General features: G+C 40.3%; 1 protein-coding gene and 1 long non-coding RNA gene across 5 annotated transcripts in view; one reads left to right on the forward strand and one right to left on the reverse strand.

Moving 5' to 3' along the window:
- The window catches only part of LOC123573013 (uncharacterized), a 41,060-nt gene that overhangs the window by 13,223 nt on the left and 2,857 nt on the right, over nt 1–24,980 (forward strand). The window lies entirely within an intron of this gene.
- LOC107129463 (small nuclear ribonucleoprotein E-like) lies at nt 1,084–1,783 on the reverse strand. The gene has a single exon (XM_065543068.2). It carries the CDS (start codon nt 1,753–1,755, stop codon nt 1,510–1,512), a length of 246 nt encoding a protein of 81 aa, XP_065399140.1. The 5' UTR covers nt 1,756–1,783; the 3' UTR covers nt 1,084–1,509.

The raw sequence follows: 24,980 nt of genomic DNA on the forward strand, positions 1-24,980 counted from the left end.
ACTTCTAGTTCTGCCTTCTGGGACATTGCTTTGCAAGCTGTGCAACACAGTGAAGGAAGTCAGTCATGTCTTTATCCTCACCGGTGGTCAGTGGGTCAGTTTTCCTGCCCAGCACCACCCATGCAAATACACAGCATTTCCTCTTTGACTGACTCACTTGGCGAAGGCGTGGGCAGAACCACACGACCCTCCCACCAAGAATTATGAAGTACATGATTGTGTTTTCATGTGAGCAAGCATTGTGGCGCCAGGAACTTTCCTCTTCCTCACATTTCAGACCACATGCATTTGTGTTTTGTTTGCTTCATCATGCAGGAGGCAGCAATTATGGCAGGGGAGAGACAAGAGAAGTAGAGGAGGCCTTTCAGTGGGTCATCCAGAGAGGCCCCTAAAGCTTCCAGAACAATATTTGATGCATATAAAGGACATAGAAATGGCTGACACTTGTGTTTAGGTAATTAGTTTCCCTGGTGCGAACCTCAAAAATACCTGCCTGATATGTGGTGAAATCTTGATCGACTTCAGTGCTAGAGCTGGAACTGCCTCTTGCACAGGGATTCTTAACTCAGGGGTCCACAAATGTGAATAGAAGAATTTTATCATTTTTTTTCCCTTCCCACTAACTTCTGACTGCAATTTAGCATTTTCTTCAATTCTGAATGTAAGCAACAATTGCCAGTATTAGCACTATCTGTGAATCACCCATACAAACCACAGATATTTTCTTTCTTTCTTTCCTCCTTTCTTCCCTTCTTTCTTTCTTTCTTTCTTTTTATTCTTTCTTTCTTTTTCTTTCTTTCTTATTTCTTTCTTTTCTTTCTTTCCTTCTTTCTTTCCTCCTTTCTTTCCTTCTCTTTCTTCCTTCTTTCCTTCCTTCCTTCCTTTCTTTCTTTCTCTTTCTTTCTTTCTTTCTTTCTTTCTTTCTTTCTTTCTTTCTTTCTTTCTTTCTTTCTTTCTTTCTTTTTCTCTTTCTTTCTCCCTCCCACCCCCTCTTTCTTTCTTTCTTTCTTTCTCTCTCCCCCTCTCTTTCTTTCTTTCTTTCTTTTTTTCTCTTTCTTTCTCCCTCCCTCCCTCCCCCTCTCTTTCTTTCTTTCCTTCTTTCTTCCTTTTTCTTTTTCTTCCTCCCTCCCTCCCTCCCCCTCTCTTTCTTTCTTTCTTCTTTTTTTCTCTTTCTTTCTCCCTCCCTCCCCCTCTCTTTCTTTCTCTCTCTCTTTCTTTCTTTCTCTCTCTTTCTTTATTTCTTCTTTTCTTTCTTTCTCCCTCCCTCCCCCTCTCTTTCTTTCTCTCTCTCTCTTTCTTTCTTTCCTTTCTTTCTTTCTTTAATTCAAACAATCTTACAGCATTTATTGTCATCTTGTAATGACATAAGGGTAATCAAAACAATGCAAGTAAATGTTCATATTGGACAAAGGACATCTAAAAAACAAAGTGTATCCTTCTCAACAGTTTCTCACTTCATTGATCACTTCTAGTTGGAGACACTTTGTAGCAGAGTAATAGTATCTCCTTTTAGCATAATCCGACCCACAAACAAAGTTGTTTTCTTGACTTTGTTTTAGAATGAATCTCTTCTGCATCATCTAATACAAGGTTCTTACACTCATCAAAACCAATGATAAAGTTTCCTGTCCACATATTCACTTGCTCGTAGACCCACACCTGAATCCGGGGTCTATTTTGTAAGTATCTGAAGATGAGGTTGATGGGCTGCACCACAACCTTCTGCACTTTCTGGCCCTGGCCATGGTATGCCATGGTGGACTCCCACAGAGAGCACACTCACTCACACGCTACCTCAGCCAGCAACTTCTGGAATAAAGAACCGAAAATGGACTGGGCATGGTGGCTCACACCTGTCATCTCAGCACTATGGGAGGCCGAGGCAGGCAGATGGCTTGAGGCTAGGAGTTCAAGACCAGCCTGGCCAACATGGCAAAACCCCCTCTGTACTCAAATACAAAAAAATAACTGAGTGTGATGGTTCACGCCTGTAATCCCAGCTACCCAGCTACTTGGGAGGCTGAGGCGGGAGGATTGTTTGAACCCAGGAGGCAGAGTCTGCAGTGAGCTGAGATCACGCCATGGCACTCCAACCTGAGCAACAGAGTGAGACTCTGTCTCAAAAATAAATAAATAAATAAACCAGAAGTGGAAGTGTCCAAAACACAGATATTTTCATATCACTTCAGAGTGGCTACAAATAGTCCGTGATGTTATTTGTACTCATCACTACTTAGAAGAGATGTAGCTATTGAATCCACTGCTAGCTCTTGGTTTTCAGTGCAGTAATAAAGAAGCACTTGTGTATTAGTCAGAGCTCTCCAGAGGAGGCAGAACAATATGTGTGGATATATATGCATATTGCATATATATGCATATATTATATATACAATCTGTGTATATATGCATACATATATAACATATACATATGTATGCATATATAATATATACATATGTATATGTAATACACATATGATACATGTTTGTATAATATACATATACATATAGATGTGTATATAATGTATGTATATAATATACACAAATAATATATACAGATGTATATATGCATACATATGTATATAATATACATATATAATATATACATCTGTATATATTATATTATATATACATCTGTATATATAATATATGTTTGGTATATTATATGCATGTATAACATATGTATATTATATATGCATGTATATTATATATTGTATTATGTATATGATATATGATATATGTATGTATAATATATGTGTATGTAGATATAATATACATATATGTATATACGCATATTATATATACAGATGTGTATATACATATATGCACATATACATATATAATATATGCACATATACACACATTGTATATATAATATATACATACATGCATATATATACACATATTTTATATGTATATAAAACTTTTAAGTTATAAATAATTATATTACCTATGATATAGTTATATTTTATATTACCTATATATCTATAATATAGTTATATTTTATATTACCTATAATATAGTTCTATTTTATATTTTATATGCATATGTGCATCTATAAGATATACAATGTAAATATAATATTATATATTAATTAATTATATAGTAATTGCTTTATCTATTACATCATATATAATTATATATTATAATTATATTATATGATATAATAATATAATACATAACATATGATATAACATATAATAATACATATTTATATATTATATAATACATAACTATTACATAATTACATATATGTATATGTATGTGTGTGTATATATATGTGTAATATATATATTCCTGCCCTATCCTGCTTATGTAAAGCAACGTCCCAGAAGGCAGAACTGGCAGTTAGGGCAGAGTGGCCAAGGCTGGCAGGCACAGGCTGGAGCACAGACCTAAAGTCCCCAGGTTGCACATTCCTTTTTTGCTCAAGTCCACTCTCCCTTGGGGTAGCCTCATGAAAAAAGGAAAAAAAAAAAAAGGTGCTGGCATACTTTCTTGTTGTGTCCTCTTCATCCAACAAATACCTGTGGAGCCCCGGCACGGAAGTGGCGCTGCCCTGGTTGGTGGGGTAGAAATGACGCAGCATGCCAATTCTTGCTCCCTGGGAGCTCATTCTAGGGAAGGGACTATCGACGTAGGCGGTAATGACAGTGTGGTGTGATGATTCCATAGGCTGCGAAGTCTATCCCGGGGCTGTGGAAGCAGTGAGGCAGGAGGGCCCATTCCTCCCATTAAATAAGGACTCCACTTAAAAAAAAAAAAAAAACACGCAAAATGCTTTAATATTAAAATGAAACCCTGTCTAAACTTTAAGCTACTTTCCTTCTTAGGAATTTTATCTTGTACACATATATATGTGCGTGTGTATTTGTGTGTGTGGATCTGTGTCTGTGTATAAATAAAATAAGGTATTATCTATCACAATCATAGAAGTCAAGAAGTCCCACCATCTGCCATCATCAAGCTTGAGACCTGGGGAGCCTGGTGGTACAGTTCTGAGATCCAGAGGACCAATGGTGTTAAGTTTTCACTGAGGGGTGAAGTCGGGTGTCTGTGCTCAACAGTCAGGCACAGCAAGCAAATTCCCCTTTCCTCCAACTTTTCGTTATATTCAGTCCCTCAACAGATTGGCTGATGCCCATCCACAATGCTTTACTGAGGCTACCATTCAATTCTAACCTCATCTGGAAACACCCTGACAGATATACCCAGAAATCATGTTTAGCCAGCTCTCTGGGCTCTCCATGATGCCATAAAATTCACACATAGAATTAATCATCAAACTATATCACAAATTTGGTTTTGCTTTTTGTTTGTTTTGTTTTGTTTTGTTTTTTTGAGACAGGGTCTCACTCTGTCACCCAGGCTGGAGTACAGTGGCATAATCATAGCTCACTGCAGCCTCAGACTCCTGGGCTGAAGTGATCCTCCCATCTCAGCCTCCCAAGCGGCTAGGACTACACGTGTGTACACCATGCCTGGCTAATTTTAAAAAAATTTTTGTAGAGACGGGGTCTTGCGATGGTGTTAAGGATGGTCTTAAACTCCTGGCCTCAAGTGATCCTCCTGCCGTGGCTTCCCAAATTGCTGAGATTACCGGTGTGAGCCACAGCACCTGGCCACAAATTTGTTTTTGTTTTTTTAATATTTATATTACTTTGTTTTGATGTCGTTGGTTTCTTTGTTAATTCTATGTATTTTAGATTACGCATATTAAAAACATTATTTTGAGAAAAGATACACAGGCTTCACCAGAGACTCAAAGAAGCTCATGGGCCCCCCAAAAATCTGAAGAAACCCCGCAGAGAACAGTTTTGCCATGTGGCCCCCCAGCCCTTGTTTGACCACTTCCTTGGTGGAAACAAATCCTTCTCAAAATCGTACATTCTATTTTATATTCTTTAAATACATTGAAGGGAAGAAGGGGTGAGCTGGCTACAAATTTGTTACCCCTCTGCTCTAAATGGACTGTTTGTCGCTTACTCCGCCCTGAAGTCGAGCACTGTGAGTGTCTCCTTTGCGTGTGCATACAGGGCACTGCGGGAACCAATGCAAGAGGAAGGGGCTTCTCTTCCTAGCACCCAGCACGCTTCCTTTCATTTCTCACTGCTCCTCCTGCACAGCTACCAGTGACATGGGAGGTGGGCATCCACCGGTACTCCCCCAACCAAGCCTCAGTGGCACCCTACAGTTCTTAGTGAGTTCCACGTCGCCCTTTCCTGCCCACCAGCCACAGCCCACGGGTACCTGCAGGAGGCTTTTGGAGGCTTCCTCTGCCAGCCTGAGAGAGTCAGTGGCTGTTTCCTGCCAGCTCAGCCCTGTAACTTGGACCAATTCTGACCTGGGCCAGTTCAGGAAACGAATCTGTCATCCATCGGGCAACAGCTACACCTTCCCAGTGAGGCCTGACTAGCAGTTTTGAGGAAGGAGGCTTCTGCAGTTGTTTCGCGGGGCTGGTGTAACAAAGTACCACGGACTGGGCGGCTTAAACAACAAAAATGTATTATCTTCCCGTTCTGGAGGCCGCATAACTATGGAGGAGGTATGGGCAGCGTTAGTTCCTTCAGAGGGCTGGGAGAGAGACTCCGCGCCTGCTTCTGGGGCTTTGCTGGCAATGTTTGGCATTGCTTGGCTTGTAGAAACATCCCGATCATTGCCTTCATCTGCACATGGTGTTCTTCTCCCTGTGTGCATGTCTGTGTCCACATTTCCTTCTTCCATAAGGGACACGAGTCATACTGGATTAGGGGCACACCCTGTTCCCACATGACCTTGTCCTAACTTAATTAATTATATCCGTAATGGCTTCACTTCCAAATAAGGTTACCTTCTCAGTAGGACTTTAGTACATGTATTCTGGTGGACACAAATCGGCCCCCCTTTGAAGTGTGCTTCTTCCTTCGGGACTCTCAGCCTTAGGCTATTCTTTAGCGGTGCGTTTGCCCCCTTCACCGTTGACACCCTGGCCAGTAAGTGCTGTGTTTTACTCTAATTTGGTCTTGTGGTCTCTCTCAGGAGAGTGGCCACAAACTTTAGCCCTGCCCTTGAGGCGCTCCAGGGAACTTCATCATGGATGTTTACAGTGAGTCTTTCATGGGGTACCTCTTTATCCTGGCAGAGAGCCTAATGTTTAAATGTGTGACCCACGGCCAGGCGTCCGTTTCACAGAACACCTGTTGATATTGGCAGGTCCCTTGTGGCTCGTGTCTGACCTGTGCGCAGTTTATTCCCACCAAGATGGCCGCTCTCTAGGAGAGCCCTAAGCAGGAGAGAAGTCAGGGGAGACATAGAAGGGGCCCATGAAGAAACAGAAGCACACCAGTCCATCACAGACAGATCCCAGACAGGACAGGGCAGTGGCACACTGCAGGGCACACCGCAAGGCCATCAGGAAGAAGGGGGCTCTGTCCATGACATGCAAACTCAACCAGTGGGTGGGGCACAAATGAGAGAGGGATTGGGATGTGTAGGACGAAGCGTTTATGAGGGTCCACAGCGGTACTCATGCAGGTTCTATATGTTCAGGGGCATAGCGATGGCTGAGGCCCCCTCTCTAAGAGCTGAAAGTGTGATAGTGGACACTAAGAGGGGAGAAACATGTGTTAGTTAAGTGCTGTGTGACTGCTTTACTGAGAAGGTGACTGTTTTGTTTTGTTTTGTTTTGTTTGAGACAAAGTCTCACTCTGTTGCTCAAGCTGTAGTGCAGTGGCACAATCTCAACTCACTGTAGCCTCTGCCTTGAGGGCTCAAGAAATCCTCCCACATCAGCCTCCCCAGTAAGTGGGACTACAGGCTCACAGCACCACACTCAGCTAATTTTTAATTTTTGGGGGGCCAGGCGTGATGTCTCACACCTGTAACCCCAGCACTTTGGGAAGCTGAGGTGGGCAGATTGCTTGAGTCTAGGAGTTTGAGAGCAGCCTGGGCAACATTATGAGACCTTGTCTCTACTAAAAATTTAAAAAATTAGCCGAGTGTGGTGACATGCACCTGTGATCCCAGCTACTTTAGAGGCTGAGATAGGAGGATTGCTTGAGCGCAGCGGGGTTGAAGCCACAGTGAGCCATGATTGCACCACTGCACTCCAACCTGGGTGACAGAGTGAGACCCTGTCTCAAAAAAAAAAAGAAAAAAAAAGTTTGTAAAGACAAGGTCTCATTATATTGCCCAGGGTGGTCTCAAACTCCTGGATTCAAGCTCATGAGCCACTGTGCCCAGTGCGAAGGTAACTCTTGAATCTGACTCTTGAACTCTGAGTCTTGCAGGAGAACAAACCGGGAAGAGAATGAGGAAAGAATATTCTAGACAGATGAAAGAAATGGAACAAAGACATGAAATAAACTGGGCATGGTGTGTTAGGAAAACCCCATTAGGGATGGTTAAAGGAAGCAACAGTGTTAAACATAGAAAAAAGATCATGTTTCTCAACACGTAGGATTCCCATGTCCTTAAACTGCTTGTGGTCTGAAACTGTGTGCAGGTACAGTAGACCGTTCACACTCCCAGAATGTCAGAAAGTGTGCACAAGTCATATGTACAGACTGCTACTCCTGCATTAGGACTGCCACTTGGGCAGGAGCAGGGCTGAGACCCCCTCAGTTATAAGATGCAGCCTGACTTCTGAGATTTTCAAGTGTCAAAAAACTATATGTCTTAGGGATAGTAAAGCAGAATATGTATGGAAAGAAAAATTGAGTTGTAAGAAGGCCTACTTTTATGGAATCTCATGGCAGGGTAATATTAATATGTGCTTTGGAGTCAGTATGACCTGGGTTGACTTATAGTTAAATATAGCCCCAGTTACTAAACCTAGAGACTCTCAATTTCCTCATCTCTAAAACACGGCTAATTATTACCTCAGGGAACTAAAGGAGATAAAGTGTATAAAGTTCACATTTGATACTAAGACCAATGAGGAGGACCATTAAGGCTACAGTGTGGCTCCTTCTAGGCCATCCTAGATAGAGCAATCCCTAGTCCAAGGATTTCCTATGCAAACACTGAAAAGTGGCTGGGCGTGGTGCTTTACAATTGTAATCCCAGCACTTTGGAAGGCTGAGGCAGGAGGATCAGTTGAGCTCAGGAGTTTGAGACCAGCCTGGGCAACATGGTGAGACCTCATCTCAGTAATGCAGTCCTCATCTCTACTAAAAAGAAAAAAAGATAATTAGCTGGGTGTAGTGGTTTGTGCCTCTGTAGTCCCAGCTACTTGAGAAGCTGTGGCAGGAGGGTCGCTTGAGTTTGGGAGTTTGAGGCTGCAGTGAGCTATGATTGCACCACTGCATTTTAGCATCGGCAACAGAGCGAGAGCCTGTCTAAAAAACAAACAAAAAAACCCCTGAAAAAATGGTAGCTTATAATCTCAGTGCTCCCCAAACTTTTTTGACCTTACATGCATTACAAAGCTTTGAATACCTACCACAGATATAGGTGCATTTATTTATTTACAAATTTTGTTTACATGTATTACTATATTAATACCTATTATGAAACAAACAAGATTTAAAAGTATGAGATGAAGACAAAATAAACAATAATGAAAATAAATTGTTTTACTTTATTAATGATACAAAAGCCCTTGATGTATTACCAAATAAAAATGCCATTTTTCTTGACAGGGCTCTAATTATATATGGAGGCATTGTTTCTGAAAATCTTGATTTACACTTTGTGATTCTGTGATCAAGGGTTTGTTTGTGTGCTTGGTTTTAATGGCATTAGTGGCTGAAGCTGATCCCTCACAAAGATGCAAATAGAAGCACACCATTGGCTGGGCTTCCTACATTGTGATCACAAGGGCTTAGCAGGCCCGAATGGTGCCCGAGGGCAGTACAATGACTTCCTATGTCCTTAGACTCACCAAGAAATGAATAAATACATATAAAATTAGGGTACATTCACGTGTTCAATGTTCATCCAGTCTAAGGGTATTAACTCAGTGTAAAACGGAAATTAAAAATTCCCTGGTGGGTGTCTTTGCGTTTCCCCAATAGATTGACACATGGGGACATATGAACCTTTGTACTCCCTTAGCCGTCAAATATTGTTCCACTTCCACAGAGTAAGCAAGTTATTGGAAGAAGCAGGCAAGTGCTGCGGTTCCCCTCATGGCCTCACCTTTGCAGTTATGCATCATCACCTTCCCTGTATACAATGCACCATCCAGGGCAGCCCTGACTCAGTATGGGAGGGATCTGAGTGAGGCACAGACATCCAGGATTAAGGATCTTTGGGGACCATGGGAGGCTGACTACCACAGGAAGCTCCTGAAGAAGGTGCCAGAAAAACGGGAGAATAGGCTGGGGGCAAAGAAAATGTAAGAGCCAGGAAGCAGAGACTCCAACACCAGAAGGTAAAAAAGATCCAGGATAGACCCTGCATGGCAGGCTTAGAAAGCAACCAGACCTGATCATAGGTGGAGGATGGAGGATGCTGGGAGGGAGGTCTCCAGGACAAATTAAAAATAATAAAAAGTAGATAGACCATATTGGATACACTTAAGCAATTAAAAGTTGAGTGATGTATGAACAATATAATAGGGGAAACGAAGCCTTCAATTTAGAGACAACTATACTGACAGAAAATAAGGCAATTGTTAAATCCAAGAAAACTTAACATTTTGCAAGAAGAAAAATATAATAACAGTGGATTACTTAGGCTTTGCAATGAATGTTATTTACACAAACACAGTAATGTTGATACCTTTACTGATTTAGCTAACAGTGGGATATAACTGTTGGGAGGATGGCAGAGAGGAAACAGGGGTAGGGAATACAGGAGTGCTAGATCACCATCCAGCACAACAGAAAACCAATAGGTAATGTCCAAGCTTAAAAAAACCCTCACATTAGCATACTACTTAGAAATCTAGAAATAAACATGAAATGAAACAGTCAAATAATTGAAAACCATCTCCCTTGAGGATCAGCACCAGGGGTGGGGGAGAAAAAAGGTGAGGTAGGGGACAACCATTTCTGGTTACAAACAATTTGCTGCTATTTAATTTTCTTTGTCATATAAAAAAAAGAAGACTAATGCAAACAATATGCATGGAGTAGAACGCCCGTGAACTAGCAGCGAGCATTTCTGAGTTCCTACTTCATACTTTAAAATCACAGCATTTATGGCTGCAGATATATATTTATTTAGCAAATAAACTCCCACTGTGACTCAAATAAAAAATGTTTCCTAGGGAACATTTGAATGACTTTGGTCAATAGCTGGCTTTCCTTAGTGCTAATTTCAGATCAACCTTATTCCTTTATCCTACAGATGTGTGCTTCAAAAATGAGACACTAGAACAGCAAGCAGGCTTCTGCCTGAATTACCACTTTGAGTTTGATGCAAATGTGTTTGATTAATGCATGCATAGGTACAACATTCTCAAATAGAAAACAAACTGCATAAAATAACTCAGGGAAACGACTCCCTTGCTCCACTCTGGCCAAAGCTCTTTTTTTCCTATAGAGACCTCAGTGGCTCATGCTCCCTCCCTTCTGACTCAGGGACGTTTTGGAAAATGCTGAGAAGCAGAGCATGGAGATTGGCCCTTTAAAGACACACCTTGCAATCCAGAATGGGGTATGAAAGGCAATTCACTAGAATGAAGGATGAAAATAGAGAACTTCTGTGCCTATTTCATCTTTATATTAAAAATAAATGAATCATGACTGTGTTCTATGTACGGGTCACCACTGACACTATCATTAGGTCATTTGCCTCATGTCACTGTCAACCCCAAGGAAAGAGCTCCACAACATCGCAGGGCAGGGGGTGACCATGTTCCTCATTCATTTGTTCTCTGGTGAGTTTCCAAGGCGTTGCTGTTTCTATGTGACCACAGAAGTGGTTTTCAAGATTATATTGCCGAATTTCACTGAAAGGATCCTCATGGAACAGACAAGTCAACACTAATCATGCAAGCCCAATGAACAACCAACCAGAAAGTGACACCATGAACAAGTGGTCCCAGAGTGATTTGTCAACTCTATAATGATATGGTAGAAAAAAGACCGTTTATATTTTACAAGAGGTTGGTCCAAAGAATTCAAAATTATCAAGAGAAGACTCAAAATAGGCACTCAGATCCATTTTCTGGAACAAAGAACCTTAACCTAAGTGTATAGGGTGCCTTGAGAAGTTGGCTATTGGCTGTGTAAAGCTTCCTGGAAAAGCAAGACATTTTCAAATTGAGTATCTAGGATATGAAAATAGACCTTTATAATTGGTATAATGAAGGAGATGATATTTATTTCTAGATTTCTAAATAGTATATTTACAGAACTATTTTTGTTAACTGGAACATTACCTATTGATTTTCTGTTATGCTGGATGGAGATTTAGTATTTCTCTATTCCCTACCCTTCTTCTTTCTTGCCATCCCCTCAGTAGTTATATCCCACTTTTAGCCAAATCAATAAAGATACAGGTATTGACATTAGGATGTTCCTGTAATAACATTCATTGCAAAACCTAAGTAATCCACTATTATCATGTTTTCATTCTTGCAAAAATGTTTTGTTTTCCTGAAATTATCAAGGTTTACCTTTGTATATACTGAGACTTAATGTTTTTTCTGTTTTGGATTATTTATCTATCATGGATTTTTTTAAATGCTGAAGAATATCAGATAGTCTATCATTTTATTATTGTTTATATTTCTCTAAAGACCTCCCTGTCATGCCCATTCTCCATATACTATCTAAACTGTTGCTTTCTAGGCTGCTACACAGTGTCATCCTGTATCATCCTAGGCTGACTGCAGAACGAGATGGAAAAGTGGGTTGGAGCAAGACCATCGAGAGGTTGGTTTGCCACAAAGAGTTTGGATTCCTTTAAGTTACTGGAGAACCATAAGAAGCGATAAGATGAAATTAGAGTTTGACAGTGTCATTGTACCAGAGTAACTGTGGGTCGAGGAGGCTATGTCTATCCTGAAGTTCATAGTTTCAGGCTGCTTTTACCTACACACTGTTCTTCCTTAGAACTGCCATACATACATTTAAGCTATACAAGCAATGATGTAGAGTAACTAAGCAAATGCTGATCCTGAATCTAACTCTTAGACACTTACAATGGGAGGAAAACAATCTCTGATAAAAAGTAATGGATAAGGAATCTTCAATGTCACAGAAATTCAAAGTTCAGGTCAATGTAAATGCCTAAATTTCTTCATACAGTTAACACTTTTCAACACTCCATGTCAGAACAGGCATTATTTAAAATGTCAACGTTGGACCAGGTGCAGTCGTGCACACCTGTAATACCAGCACTTTGGAAGGCTGAGGTGGGCGGATCACTTGAGCTTGATTTTAAAAACAGACTGGAAAACATAGTAAGAACTCATTTCTACAAAAAAATTAATAAATTAGCCAAGCGTGGTGGGGTGCGCCTGTAGTCTCAGCTAGTTGGGAGGCTGAGGTGGGAGGATCACTTAAGCCCATCAGGTGGAGGCTGCAGTGAGCTGTGATCTCACTACTGTACTGCAGCCTGGGCGACAGAGTGAGACTCAGAAAAATAAAAGTAAAACGTAAACTATAAAGTCAGAAATAAAGCTGATCAGGACCATTCGAAAGACTACTGAGACAACTTGAATTGTAAAGGCAAGAGAGAGCTGGAGAAAATTTGTTCTGATGGCCACATCACAGCAGGCAGAACCAGGAGAGCCGCCCACCCCACTCTTTGGCCTCCTCAACCTACTTTTGTCCTCTTCTGTGTTTTTTCCCCATGTATATTATTAAAGTTATATTATCGTAAATACTGTACGGTCTTACAGTACTTTATAATTTTCCAATGCTTTCACAAAAATCCTATTAAGCCTTTTGACAGCATATTTGGTAGATAGATAGGGTCAGCTATGTAATTCCTGTTTTTGTAGAAGAGGAAGCTGGGACTAAGAGAGGCTTAATGGCTCGCTGAGAATTCCATCTGGTTGGCAGCTTCAACAGCTTGAAGGACTGGAGTCTTTAACTGTAGACAGTTTTACCTTTGTCCCCCAGAACTCCTTGTCTTTCTTTCCCATTTCACCCCGAGTTCTTTTGTTCCCCCTCCTCTTAAACACATCTATACAATGATCTATATTATTATAGAATAAATCTGTTTTTTTGATATTTATAAAGTTTTTTCCTTTGTTAATTATTCATTTTAAAGAGTTAAACAATATTTTAATAACTATGAAAATGATACATATAACCACATTTAATATTTGAATTTAAACAGAAATTAAGGTATATCATAATTTATATTGTAAACATGTAATATTTAATAATTTTAATCAAATGATTTTAACTAATAATTTAAAATTTTTAATTTTAATAATTTTTAAAGTAACTTTTTTTTTTCTTAATAAGCTCATTCTTCTTACTTGTATATGGTTCTTAACTTTCTTCCCCCAACTCTGCCCTGAGATTCAAGCGGTTCTTAGGGAGGGCAATTCCCACTCATGAAGCAAGGTCTAAATGGGTGCCCTCGGACCTCTTCCTCACACATTCAGCTTTGTGATTCAGAAAACCTGGTACTCATCATTCTGAATGTATGCAAGAATTTAGAAATTCAGGCTGGGGCATGGGTTACCTACTTCCCCAAAAGATTCTTTGAATCTACAAAATGGTTTCCCACCGAATTTGTGTACATATCAAGCTAATTGTATTTTCAATTCAATTCAATTCAGTTGTCACCAATGCAACTTAAGAAAACCACGTTTTCTGGGTTCTGGTTTATTCCGGCAGCCTATGCGGAGCTGTGAAGCCCGACCACACAGTGGTGCTGACGCCCTTCGAGTGACACGGGGCAGCTCTGCAGCGCTGCTCCTGGGGACGGTGTGAAGGAGGCAGCAGCCCTCCAAGCAGCTAGGAGTTCTGTGGAAATGAGGCAGCAACTTTGAGCTATGCCTGCCTTAGGGAAGAATGAGGACGTCATCTCATGATGAAGACAGTCCCAGCAGTAATCCATCACAATGTCCCCTTCATCTGTTTTGGTTAATGTTTTGGTTAATGATGTCCAGGGCATCAGCCCTCCCAGCTCACAAGTAAAGAATATCTGTACATGCATGGAAAAGTGTCCTGAGTGGCAGCTGCCGGACTCCGATTTGACACAGACAATTCTCTGTAGGTGACTGTGCCATGTGGACCTAATCCAGAGTCACAGATTGTCCACCTGAGGTCAATTTGGCCCATGCACATGTTTTGTTTCACTTATAATGTTACATTTTGTAAATATAAGTATTAACATTTTAGAATGAAAAGAGTCCGGTGTTTCCATTTCTTTTGAAAAATAGGTAAATCTGGCAACAGCCACGCCAAATTCTTGCAGGGCAACTGTGGAGCTGGACTGGACGTTGTGCCCCTCAGTTTCTGTGGACCCCACTGGCCAGCCTGGCATATTCAGGTCCTGCTTGGACACCACAGGATTCGAGTGAGTGGCTCTTGTCCCAACATCTTCCCTTAGGGACCTCGTTCCCTTCTCAGCCCAGGCTGTGTGTTTTGGTCTGCCTTGGAGTGTCTGTATGTGTGTTTTGTGGGGACGAGTTCAACCACTTCTCTACGATTTGCTTATCCTAAAAGTAAAAATAAATTGTATTTGGTATATTTGAGGTTTACAACATGATGTTATGAGACATGTATAGATAGTACAGTAGTTACTATCGTGAAGCAAATCGTCATATCCATAAACTCACTTTTTTTTTTGTGAAAACAGCAGCTAAAATCTACTTATTTAACAAAACCCCCCAATACAATACAATTTTATTAGCTATAGTCCTCATGTTCTGCATTAGATCTCCAGACTTATTCAGCCTACATATCTGCTACTTTGTATCCTTTGATCTACATTTCCCATTTTCCTCCACATTCCTTTTTCCATGGTAACTGTTTCAGTCTCTATCTCTGTATATTTGACCTTTTTTTTTTTTTTTTTTTTTTTTTTTAAGATTCTACATGTAAGTGAGATCATGCAATATTTTCTTTCTGCGTCTGGCCTATTTCACTTAGCATAGTGTCCTCCAGGTTCATCCATGCGTGGCAAATAGCAGGATCTCCTTTTGGAAGGCTGAATAATTTTCCGCTGATATACATACGCCACATTTTCTTTATCCATTTATCCTCCAGTGGACGCTTAAGTTCTTTCCATCTCTTGATTATGATGAATAATGCTGCAATTAACATGGGAGTGCAGATATTTTTACAAGGCGGTGATTTCATCTCTTTTGGGTATATCCCCAGAAGAGGAACTGCTGGATCATGTCATAATTTTATTTTTAATGTTTTTAGGGACTTCCATGCTGTTTTCTATAATGTTCCAATCTACATTCCCACCAGTAATGTAGGAGAGCTTTCTTTTCTCCACACTCCCATCAGTATTTGTTGTCTCTTATCTATTTGATAATAGCCTAACAGGTGTGAGGCATTATCTCACAGTGGTTTTAATTTGCATTTCCCTGATAGATTGTGATGTTGAGCACTTTTTCATATATCTGTTGGCCATTTTTATGTCTTCTTTGGAGAAAATTCTGTTCAAGTCTTTTGCCCATTTTTAATTGGATTATTTGTTTTTCTGCTATTGAGTTGTAAGAGTTCCTTATAAATTTTGGGCATTGGCCCCTTATTAGATATGTGGTTTGCAAATATATTTTCCCAGTCTGTAGGTTGCCTTTTCATTTTGTTGGTTGTTTCCTTTGTTGTGCAGGAGTCTTTTAGTTTGCTGTAGTCCGATTTATTTATTTATTTATTTATTTATTTATTTATTTATGTTTGCTTTAGTAGCCTGAGCTTTTGGTGTAATATTTAAAAAATCATTTCTAAAACCAATGTCTAGGAGCTTGTCTCCTATTTTTTTTCCTAAAATTTTTACGGTTTCAGGTCTTACATGTAGGTATTTTATATGTTTTGAGTTAATTTCTATGTATGGTGTAAGATAAAGTACCAATTTTATTTCTTTGCATGTAGAAATCCAATTACCTTAGCATCATTTATTGAAGAGGCATATATCCTCTTGGTGCCCTTGTGGAAAATTAGTAGATCATATATTTTGGATTGATTTCTGGCCTCTCTATTCTGTTCCACTGGTCTATGTGTCTGTTTTTATGCCAGCACCATTAATATTTACTTATCCTTAAGTCCTCACTTCCTTCTGGCAACTTCCTGAATGAGGCAGGCTCTTAAAAACCATGTGTTCTGTGCTTGGTTTTTATCCCCTAGTCCTTTGAAATAGCTTGTAACCCTCCATGTGCGGTTCCCTGACTAAGCCAGGGAGCTCACTCCTCAAACTTGATAAGATCATCAAGGACAGGCACACCTCATTTTATTGTTCTCTGCTTTGTTGCAATGCACACATACTGCGTTTTTCACAAATTGAAGGCTTGGGGCAACCCTGCATCCAGCAAGTCTATTGGCGCCATATTTCCAACAACATGTGCTCACTTCATGTCTTCGTGTCACATTTTAAAATTTCTCATGTATTTCTTTTTTTTTTTGGATCATACTTAAAATTTTTTTCCTACAACTATTATTTTAAATTCAGGGGTACATTTGCAGGTTGTGCAGGTTTGTTACACAGGTAAATGTGTGCCATGGTGGTTTGCTGCACAGATCACCCCATCGTTACTGGTGGAAGGTATCCAAGTTACCAGAGGTGAATCCCTATGGGTCTGCAGCAACCTCAATTCTTGCCTCCTCAGAAGAAGATTAGACGGAGAGGCATAAGGCAGAAAAGGAGACCAAGGCGAGTTTCAGAGCAGGAGTGGAAGTTTATTTTAAAAGGCTTTAGAACAGGAAAGAAAGAAGAAAACTATGCTTGGAAGAGAACCAAGTGGGCACTCAGATCAAGTGCTCTGTTTAACCTTGATCCTAGGACTTTCTAGGCTGGCCCCTTTCCCATGGTTCTTCCCTTAGGGTGGGCTGCCAGCATGCACAATGCCCTCCTTACGTGTGGGAGGAGAGCACGTACAGTGTGGTTAGGAAGTTGTATGCATGACCGTCTGAGACTTTCTTCTCTACGCTGGCGGTATGCCCTCGGAAGGTCATACTCCACCATTTTGTCTTAATGCATGTGCTGGGAAGTTGTTTCTCCCTGGCATAGGAATCCAATTAGCACTTTAGTTGGGCAGGTGTTGACCATCAGGAAATGGCTCCTTCCTGGCACTGGCTTCCAATTCATCCCTTTTAGAAAGGCAATGTGATAACTGCCAAACCATCACCCGACATTCCTAGTGGGTGGAAAAGAGCCCTCTCCTGTTGCACTCATGCCTGTCTTACTACCAGAAATGCCGTCACTTAGGTATTAAGCCCAGCATCCATTAGCTATTCTTCCTGATGCTCTCTTCCCCCTCCCACCTCACACCCTCTGACAATCCCCAGTGTGTTTTGTTCCTGACCATGTGTCCATGTGTTCTCATCATTCAGCTCCCACTTATAAATGAGAACATGCAATATTTGGTTTTCTGTTCCTGCATTAGTTTGCTGAGGATAATGGCTTCCAATTCCATTCATCTCCCTGCAAAAACTATGATCTCATTCCTTTTTATGGCTGCATGGTATTCCATGGTGTATATGTGCCACATTTTCTTTATCCAATCTATCATTGATGGGCATTTGCTTGATTCCATGTCTTTGCTATTGTGAATAGTGCTGCAATGAACATACGATTGCATGTATCTTCATAATATAATAATTTATATTCTTTTGGGTATATGCCCAGTAATGGAATTGCTGAGTCAGATGGTATTTCTGCCTCTAGGTCTTTGAGGAATCACCACAGTGTCTTCCACAAAGGTTGAACTAATTTACACTCTCACCAAAAGTGCAAAAGTGCTCCTTTTTCTCCACAACCTTGTCAGCATCTGTTGTTTTTTGACTTTTTAATAATCTTCGTCCTGACTGGCTTGAGATAGTATCACACTGGGGTTTTGATTTGCTTTTCTCTAATGGTCAGGAATGTTGAGCTTTTTTTCATGTTTTGCATGTATATCTTCTTTTGAGAAGTGTCTTTTATGTCCTTTTCAATGGGATTGTTTGTTTCTTTTCTTGTAAATTTGTTTAAGTGCCTTGTAGATGCTGGATGTTAGACCTTTGTCAAATGGATAGATTGCAAAAATTTTCTACCATTCTGTAGGTTGTCTGTTCACTCTGATGATAGTTTCTTTTGCTGTGCAGAAGCTCTTTAGTTTAATTAGATCCCATTGTCGATTTTTGCTTTTGTTGCCATTGTTTTTGGTGTCTTTGTCATGAAATCTTTGCCTGTACCTATGTCCTGAATGGTATTGTCTCGATTTTCTTCTAGGGTTTTTATAGTTTTAGGTTTGTTTGCTTGTTTTTGAGATGGAGTTTTACTCTTGTTGCCCAGGCTGGAGGGCAATGGCACGATCTTGGCTCACTGCAACCTCTGCCTCTTGGGTTCAAGTGATTCTCCTGCCTCAGCCTCCCGAGTAGCAAGGATTACAGGCATGTGCCACCGTGCCCAGCTAATTTTGTATTTTTAGTAGAGACAGGGTTTCTCCATGTTGGTCAGGTTGGTCTTGAACTCCCAACCTCAGGTGATCTGTCTGCGTCTGCCTCCCAAAGTGCTGGGATTACTGGCATGAGCCCCCGTGCCCGGCCGGTTTTAGGTTTTATATTTAAGTCTTTAATCCATCTTGAGTTCATTTTTGTATATGGTATAAAGAAGGGGTCCAGTTTCAATATTCTGCATATGGTTAGCCAGTTCTCCCAACACCACTTATTAAATAGGGAATCCTTTCCTCATTGCTTGTTTTGATCAAATTTGTTAAAGATCAGATGGTTGTAGGTGTGCAGTCTTATTTCTGGGTACTCTATTATGTTCCATTGGTCTATGTGTCTATTCTGCTCCACTGGTCTTCTTATACCAGTACCATGCTGTTTTGGTTATTGTAGCCTTGTAGTATAGTTTGAAATTGGGTAGTTTGATGCCTCCAGCTTTGTTATTTTTGCTTAGAATTGTCTTGGCTATTTGGGAGCTTTTTGGGTCCCATATAAATTTTAAAATAGTTTTCTCTAATTCTGTGAAGAATGTCAATGGTAATTTAATGGGAACAGCATTGAATCTATAAATTGCTTTGGGTAGTATGGCCATTTTCTTTCCATGAGCATGGAATGTTTTTCCATTTGTTTGTGTCATCTCTGATTATTTTCAGCAGTGTTTGTAGTTCTCCTTGAAGAGGCCCTTCACTTCCCTTATTAGCTGTATTCCTAGGTATTTTATTCTTTTTGTGACAATTGTAAATGGGAGATTATTCATGATTTGGCTCTCTACTTGCCTGTTGTTGGTGTATAGAAATGCTAGCTATTTTTGCACATTGATTTTGTATCCTGAGACTTTGCCAAATTTGCTTATCAGCTTAAGAAACTTTTGAGCTGAGACAATGGGGTTTTCTAGATATAGGATTATGTCATCGGCAAAAAAGGATAGTTTGACTTTCTCTCTTCTGATTTGAATACCCGTTATTTATTTCTCTTGCCTGATTTCCCAGGCCAGAACTTCCAATACTGTGTTGAAAAGGAGTTGTGAGAGATGGCATCTGTGTCTTGTGCTGGTTTTCAAGAGGAGTGCTTCCAGCTTTTGCCCATTCAGTATGATATTGGCTGTGGATTTGTCATATACGGCTCTTATTATTTTGAGGTATGTTCCTTCAATACCTAGTTTATTGAGAGTTTTTAACGTGAAGGGATGTTGAATTTTATCAAAGACCTTTTTTGCATCTATTGAGATAATCATGTGTTTTTTGTCTTTAGTTCTGTTTATGTGATGAATCACATTTATTGATTTCTGTAGGTTGAACCAACCTTGCATCCTGGGAATGAAGCCTACTTGATTGTTGTGGATATGTTTTTTGATGCACTGCTGGATTCAGTTTGCCAGTATTTTATTGAGGATTTTTGCATCGAGGTTCATCAGAACACTGGCCTGAAGTTTTCTTTGTTTTTAATGTGACAGGTTTTTGTATTAGGATGATGCTGGCCTCATAGAGTTAGGGAGGAGTCCCTCTTTTTCAATTTTTTGGAATATTTTCAGTAGAAATGGTACCAGCTGTTCTTTGTACCTCTGATAGAATCCTTCTTTGTACCTCCTGGGCTTTCTTTGGTTGGTAGACTATTTATTATTGCCTCCATTTCAGAACTCATTATTGTTTCTATTCAGGGATTCAGTTCCTCCCTGGTTTAGTCCTGGGAGGGTGTATTTGTCCAGGAATTTATCTTTATGCATAGAGGTGTTTATAGTATTCTCTGATGGTTGTTTGTATTTCTGTGGGGTCAGTGATGATATCCCCCTTATCATTTCTGGTTGTGTTATTTGAATATTCTGTCTTCTTTATTAGTGTGGCTAATGGTCTATCTATTTTATTAATTTTTTCAAAAAAACAGCTCCTGGATTCCTTGATTTTTTGAAGGGTTTTTCATGTCTCTATCTCCTTCAGTTCAGCTCTGATCTTGGTATTTCTTGCCCTCTGCTAGTTTTGGGGTTTGTTTGCTCTTGCTTCTTTAGTTCTTTTATTTGAGATGTTAGGTTGTCAACTTGAGATCTTTTCAGCTTTTTGATGTGGGCATTTAATTGTCCTCTTAACACTGCTTTAGCTATGTCCCAGAGATTCTCATATGTTTTATCTTTGTTCTCATTAGTTTCAAATAACTTCTTGGTTTCTGCCTTAATTTCATTATTTACCCAAGAGTCATTCAGGAGCAGGTTGTTCCATTTCCATGTAGTTGTGTGATTTTGAGTGAATTTCTTAATCTTGCATTCTAATTTGATGGTGCTATGGTCTGAGAAACTATTTGTTATGATTTCAGTTCTTTTGCATTTGCTGAGGAGTGTGTTACTTCTGATTATGTGATCAATTTTAAAGTAAGTGTCATATGGTGATGAGGAGAATTTTTACTCTGTTGGTTTTGGGTAGAGAGTTCTGTAGATATCTGTGAAGTTTATTTGATCCAGAGCTGAGTTCAGGTCCTGAATATCTTTGTTAATTTTCTGCCTTGATAATCTGTCTAATATCGTCAATGGGGTGTTCAAGTCTCCCACTATTATTGTGTGGGTGTCTAAGTCTCTTTGAAGGTATAAGAACTTGCTTTATGAACCTGGGTGCTCCTGTATTGGGTGCATATATATTTAGGATAGTGGGCTCTTCTTGTTGAATTGAACCCTTTGCCATTATGTAATGCCCTCTTTGTCTTTTTTGATCTTTGTTGGTTTAAAGTCTGTTTTTTTCAGAAACTAGGAGTGCAACCCCTGCTTTTTTCTGTTTTCCATTTGCTTGGTAAATTTTCCTCCATCCCTTTATTTTGAGCCTATGTGTGTCTTTTCATGTGAGATGGGTCTCTTGAAGACAATGTACTGATGGGTCTTGGTTCTTCATCCAGCTTGCCATTCTGTGTCTTTTAATTGGGGGATTTAGCTTATTTACATTTAAGGTTAGTATTATTATGTGTGGATTTGATCCTGTCATCATGGTGCTAGCTGTTTATTTTGCAGACTTGTTTATGTAGTTGCTTCATAGTGTCATTGGTCTGTGTACTTCAGTGTGCTTTTGTAGTGGCTGGTTACAGTTTTTCCTTTCCATATTTAGTGCTTCCTTCAGGAACTCTTGCAAGGCATGTCTGGTGGTGATGAATTCCCCGAGCACTTGCTTGTCTAAAAAGGATCTTATTTCTCCTTCACTTATAAAGCTTAATTTGGGTGTAGATGAAATCCTGGGTTGGATATTATTTTCCTTAAAAATGTTGAATATTGGCCCCCAGTCTTTCCTGGCTTGTAGGGTTTCTGCTGAGAGGTCCACTGTTAGTCTGATAGGCTTCCCTTTGTAGGTGACCTGGCCTTTCTCTCTGGCTGTTCTTAACATATTTTCTTTCATTTTAACCTTGAAGAAACTGATGATTATGTGTCTTGGGGTTGATCTTCTCATAGAGCATCTTACTGGGATTCTCTGCATTTTCTGAATATGAATGTTTTCCTATCCTGCTAGGTTGGGGATGTTCTCCTGGATACTATCCTGAAGTATGTTTCCCAACTTGGTTCCATTCCTCTTGTCTCTTTCTGGTACCCCAATCAGCTGTAGGTTTGGTCTTTTAAAATAATCTCATATTTCTCAGAGATATTGTTCGTTCCTTTTCATTCTTTTTTCTCTATTCTTGTGTGCCTGTCTTATTTCAGAAAGATAGTCTTCAAGCTCTGAGATTCTTTCTTCTGCTTGGCCTATTCTGCCATTGATACCTGTGATTGCATTGTGAAGTTCTCATGTAGTGTTTTTCAGTTCCATCAGGTCAGTTATGTTCCTCTCTAAACTGTTTATTTTGGCTACCAGTACTGTATGGTTTTATCATGATTCTTAGCTTCTTTGCATTAGGTTACAACATGCTCCTTTAGTTCAGTGAAGTTCATTATTATCCATATTCTGAAGCCTACTTCTGTCATTTGAGCCATTTCAGCCTCAGCCCAGTTCTGAGCCCTTGCTGGAGCAGTGTTGCGGTCATTTGGAGGTGAAAGGGCTCTCTGGCTTTTTGAGTTTTCAGTATTTTGGTGTTGATTCTTTCTTATCTTTGTGGGCTTATCTACCTTAGATCTTTGAGGTTGCTGACCTTTGAATGGGATTTCTGTGTGGTCTTTTTTGTTGATGTTGTTGTTGTTGTTTTCTGCTTGTTTGTTTTTAACTGTCAGGCTGCTCTTTCATAGGGCTGCTGCAGTTTATTGGGGGTCTATTCCAGACCCTAGTTGCCTTGGTTTTTCCTCTACCTAGAGGTATCACCAGTGAAACCTGTGAAACAGCAAAGATGGCAGTCTGCTCTTTCCTCTGGAAGCTCCATCCCAGGGGGTACTGACTTTTTGCCAGCCCAAATGTGCCTGTAAGAGGTGGCTGGAGACTCCTATTGGGAGGTCTCACCAAGTCAGTAGGAACGCGATCAGGGACTCACTTAAATAAGCAGTCCAGCTGTTTTTTGGTAGAGCAGGTGTGCTGTGTTGGGGATCCCTTCAGCCCCCTGATTGGTATGGGGTCTCCAGGACCCATAGGCTGGACTGACTGAGAAGTCCAAACAACCAAGGTGGTGGCCTGCCCCACCCCCTGGGCGCTTTGTTCCAGGGGGAAGTTAGAGCTCTGTTTATGGAAAACTGGCTGGAGTGGCTGAAGCTCTGGTTGGGAGGTCCTGCCCAGTGAGGAGGAATGGATCTGTGTCCTGCCTAAAGAAGCAGTCTGGCCACAATCTGGCAAAGTGGCTGTGCTGCACTGGGGGACTTTTCTTATCTGGGCCATTTGGACTCTGCAAAGCTGGCGAGCTGGAACCACTGAGTTCACTGAACCACAAAGATGGTGGCTGTCTCTCCCTACAGGAGGCCCTGTCCCAGGGTGAGATCAGAGCTCTGACTGTAGATAACTGAATTCTCCCATATTTCAAACTTTTAAACTATTTTTATAGCTATTATGGTAATCTGTGGTCGGTGATCTTTGATGTTTCGATTGCAATTGTTTTGAGGTACCACCAACCATGCTCAGGTAAGAGGGCAAACTTCAATAACTGTTGTATGCATTCTGACTCCTCCACCAATCTGCTGTTCCCCATTCTATCTCTTTTGCTGGGTTTAACCTATTCCCTGATAATATTGAAGTTAGGCCAATTCAGAACTCTACAATGTCTTTTAAGTGTTCAAGTGAAAGAAAGAGTTGCAAGTCTCACCCTTAAATCAAAAGCTAGGAATGATTAAGCTTAGTGAGGAAGGCACGTCAAAATCTGAGATAGGCTGAAAGCTAGGCTTTTTGCATCAGTTAGCCAAGTTGTGAATGCAAAGGAAAAGTTCATGAAGGAAATTAAAAGTGCAACTCCAGTGAACATACAAATGTTAAGAAAGTAAAGCAGTCTTATTGCTGACATGGAGAGTTTGTGTGGTTTGGATAAAAGATCAAACCAGCCCCAAGATTTTCTTAAGCCAAAGCCTAATCCAGAACAAGGCCCTAACTCTTCAATTCTATGAAGGCTGAGAGAGGTAATAAAGCTGAAGAAGAAAAGTTCGAAGCTAGCAGAGATTGGTTCATGAGGTTTAAGGAAAGATGCCATTTCCATTACAAAAAAGAGAAAAGGAAAGCAGTAAATGCTGATGTAGAAGCTGTAGCAAGTTATCCAGGAGAGACAGCTAAGATCATTGATGAAAGTGGTTACACTAAACAACTGATTTTCTATGTAAATGAAACAGCCTTCTGTTGGAAGACGATGGCATCTAGGAGTTTCATAGGAGGAGAAGCTAATGCCTGGCTTCAAAGCATCAAAGGACACGCTGACTCTCTTGTTAGGGGCTAATGCAGCTGGTGACTTGAAGTTGAAACCAATGCTCACTGAGCATTCTGAAAATTCTAGGGCCCTTAAGAATTATACTAAATCTACTCTGCCTGTGCTCTATGAAAGAAACAACAGGGCCCGGATGACAGCATGTCTGTTTACAGCATGATTTCCTGAATATTTTAAGCCCGCTGTTGAGACCTACTACTCAGTAAAACAGATGTCTTTCAAAATATTACCACTCATTGACACTGCAGCTAGTCACACAACAGTTCTGATAGAGATGTGCAAGGAAATAAATGTTGTTTTCATGCCTGTGAATACAACATTCGTTCTGCAGCCCATGGATCAAGGAGTAATTTCGACTTGCAACTCGTATCATTTAAGAAACACATTTTATAAGGCTTACAGCTGCCATAAATTAGTGATTTCTGTGATGGATTTGGGCAAAGCAAATTGAATCTCATGGAAAGTATCTCTCATTCTAGGTGCAATTAAGAACATTCATGATTCATGAGAGGTCAAAATATTGACATTACCTGGAGTTTGAAAGAAGTTGATTCCAACCCTCATAGGTGCCTTTGAGGGTCTCAAGACTTCAGTGGAGGAAGTCACTGCAGACATGGTGGAAACAGCAAGAGAACTAGAATCAGAAGTGGAACCTGAAAGTGGGGCTGAATTGCTGCAATCTCATGATCAAACTTGAATGAA

The sequence above is a fragment of the Macaca fascicularis genome, chromosome 4, assembly GCF_037993035.2.
Source record: "Macaca fascicularis isolate 582-1 chromosome 4, T2T-MFA8v1.1".
NCBI classification, from domain to species: Eukaryota; Metazoa; Chordata; class Mammalia; order Primates; family Cercopithecidae; genus Macaca; species Macaca fascicularis.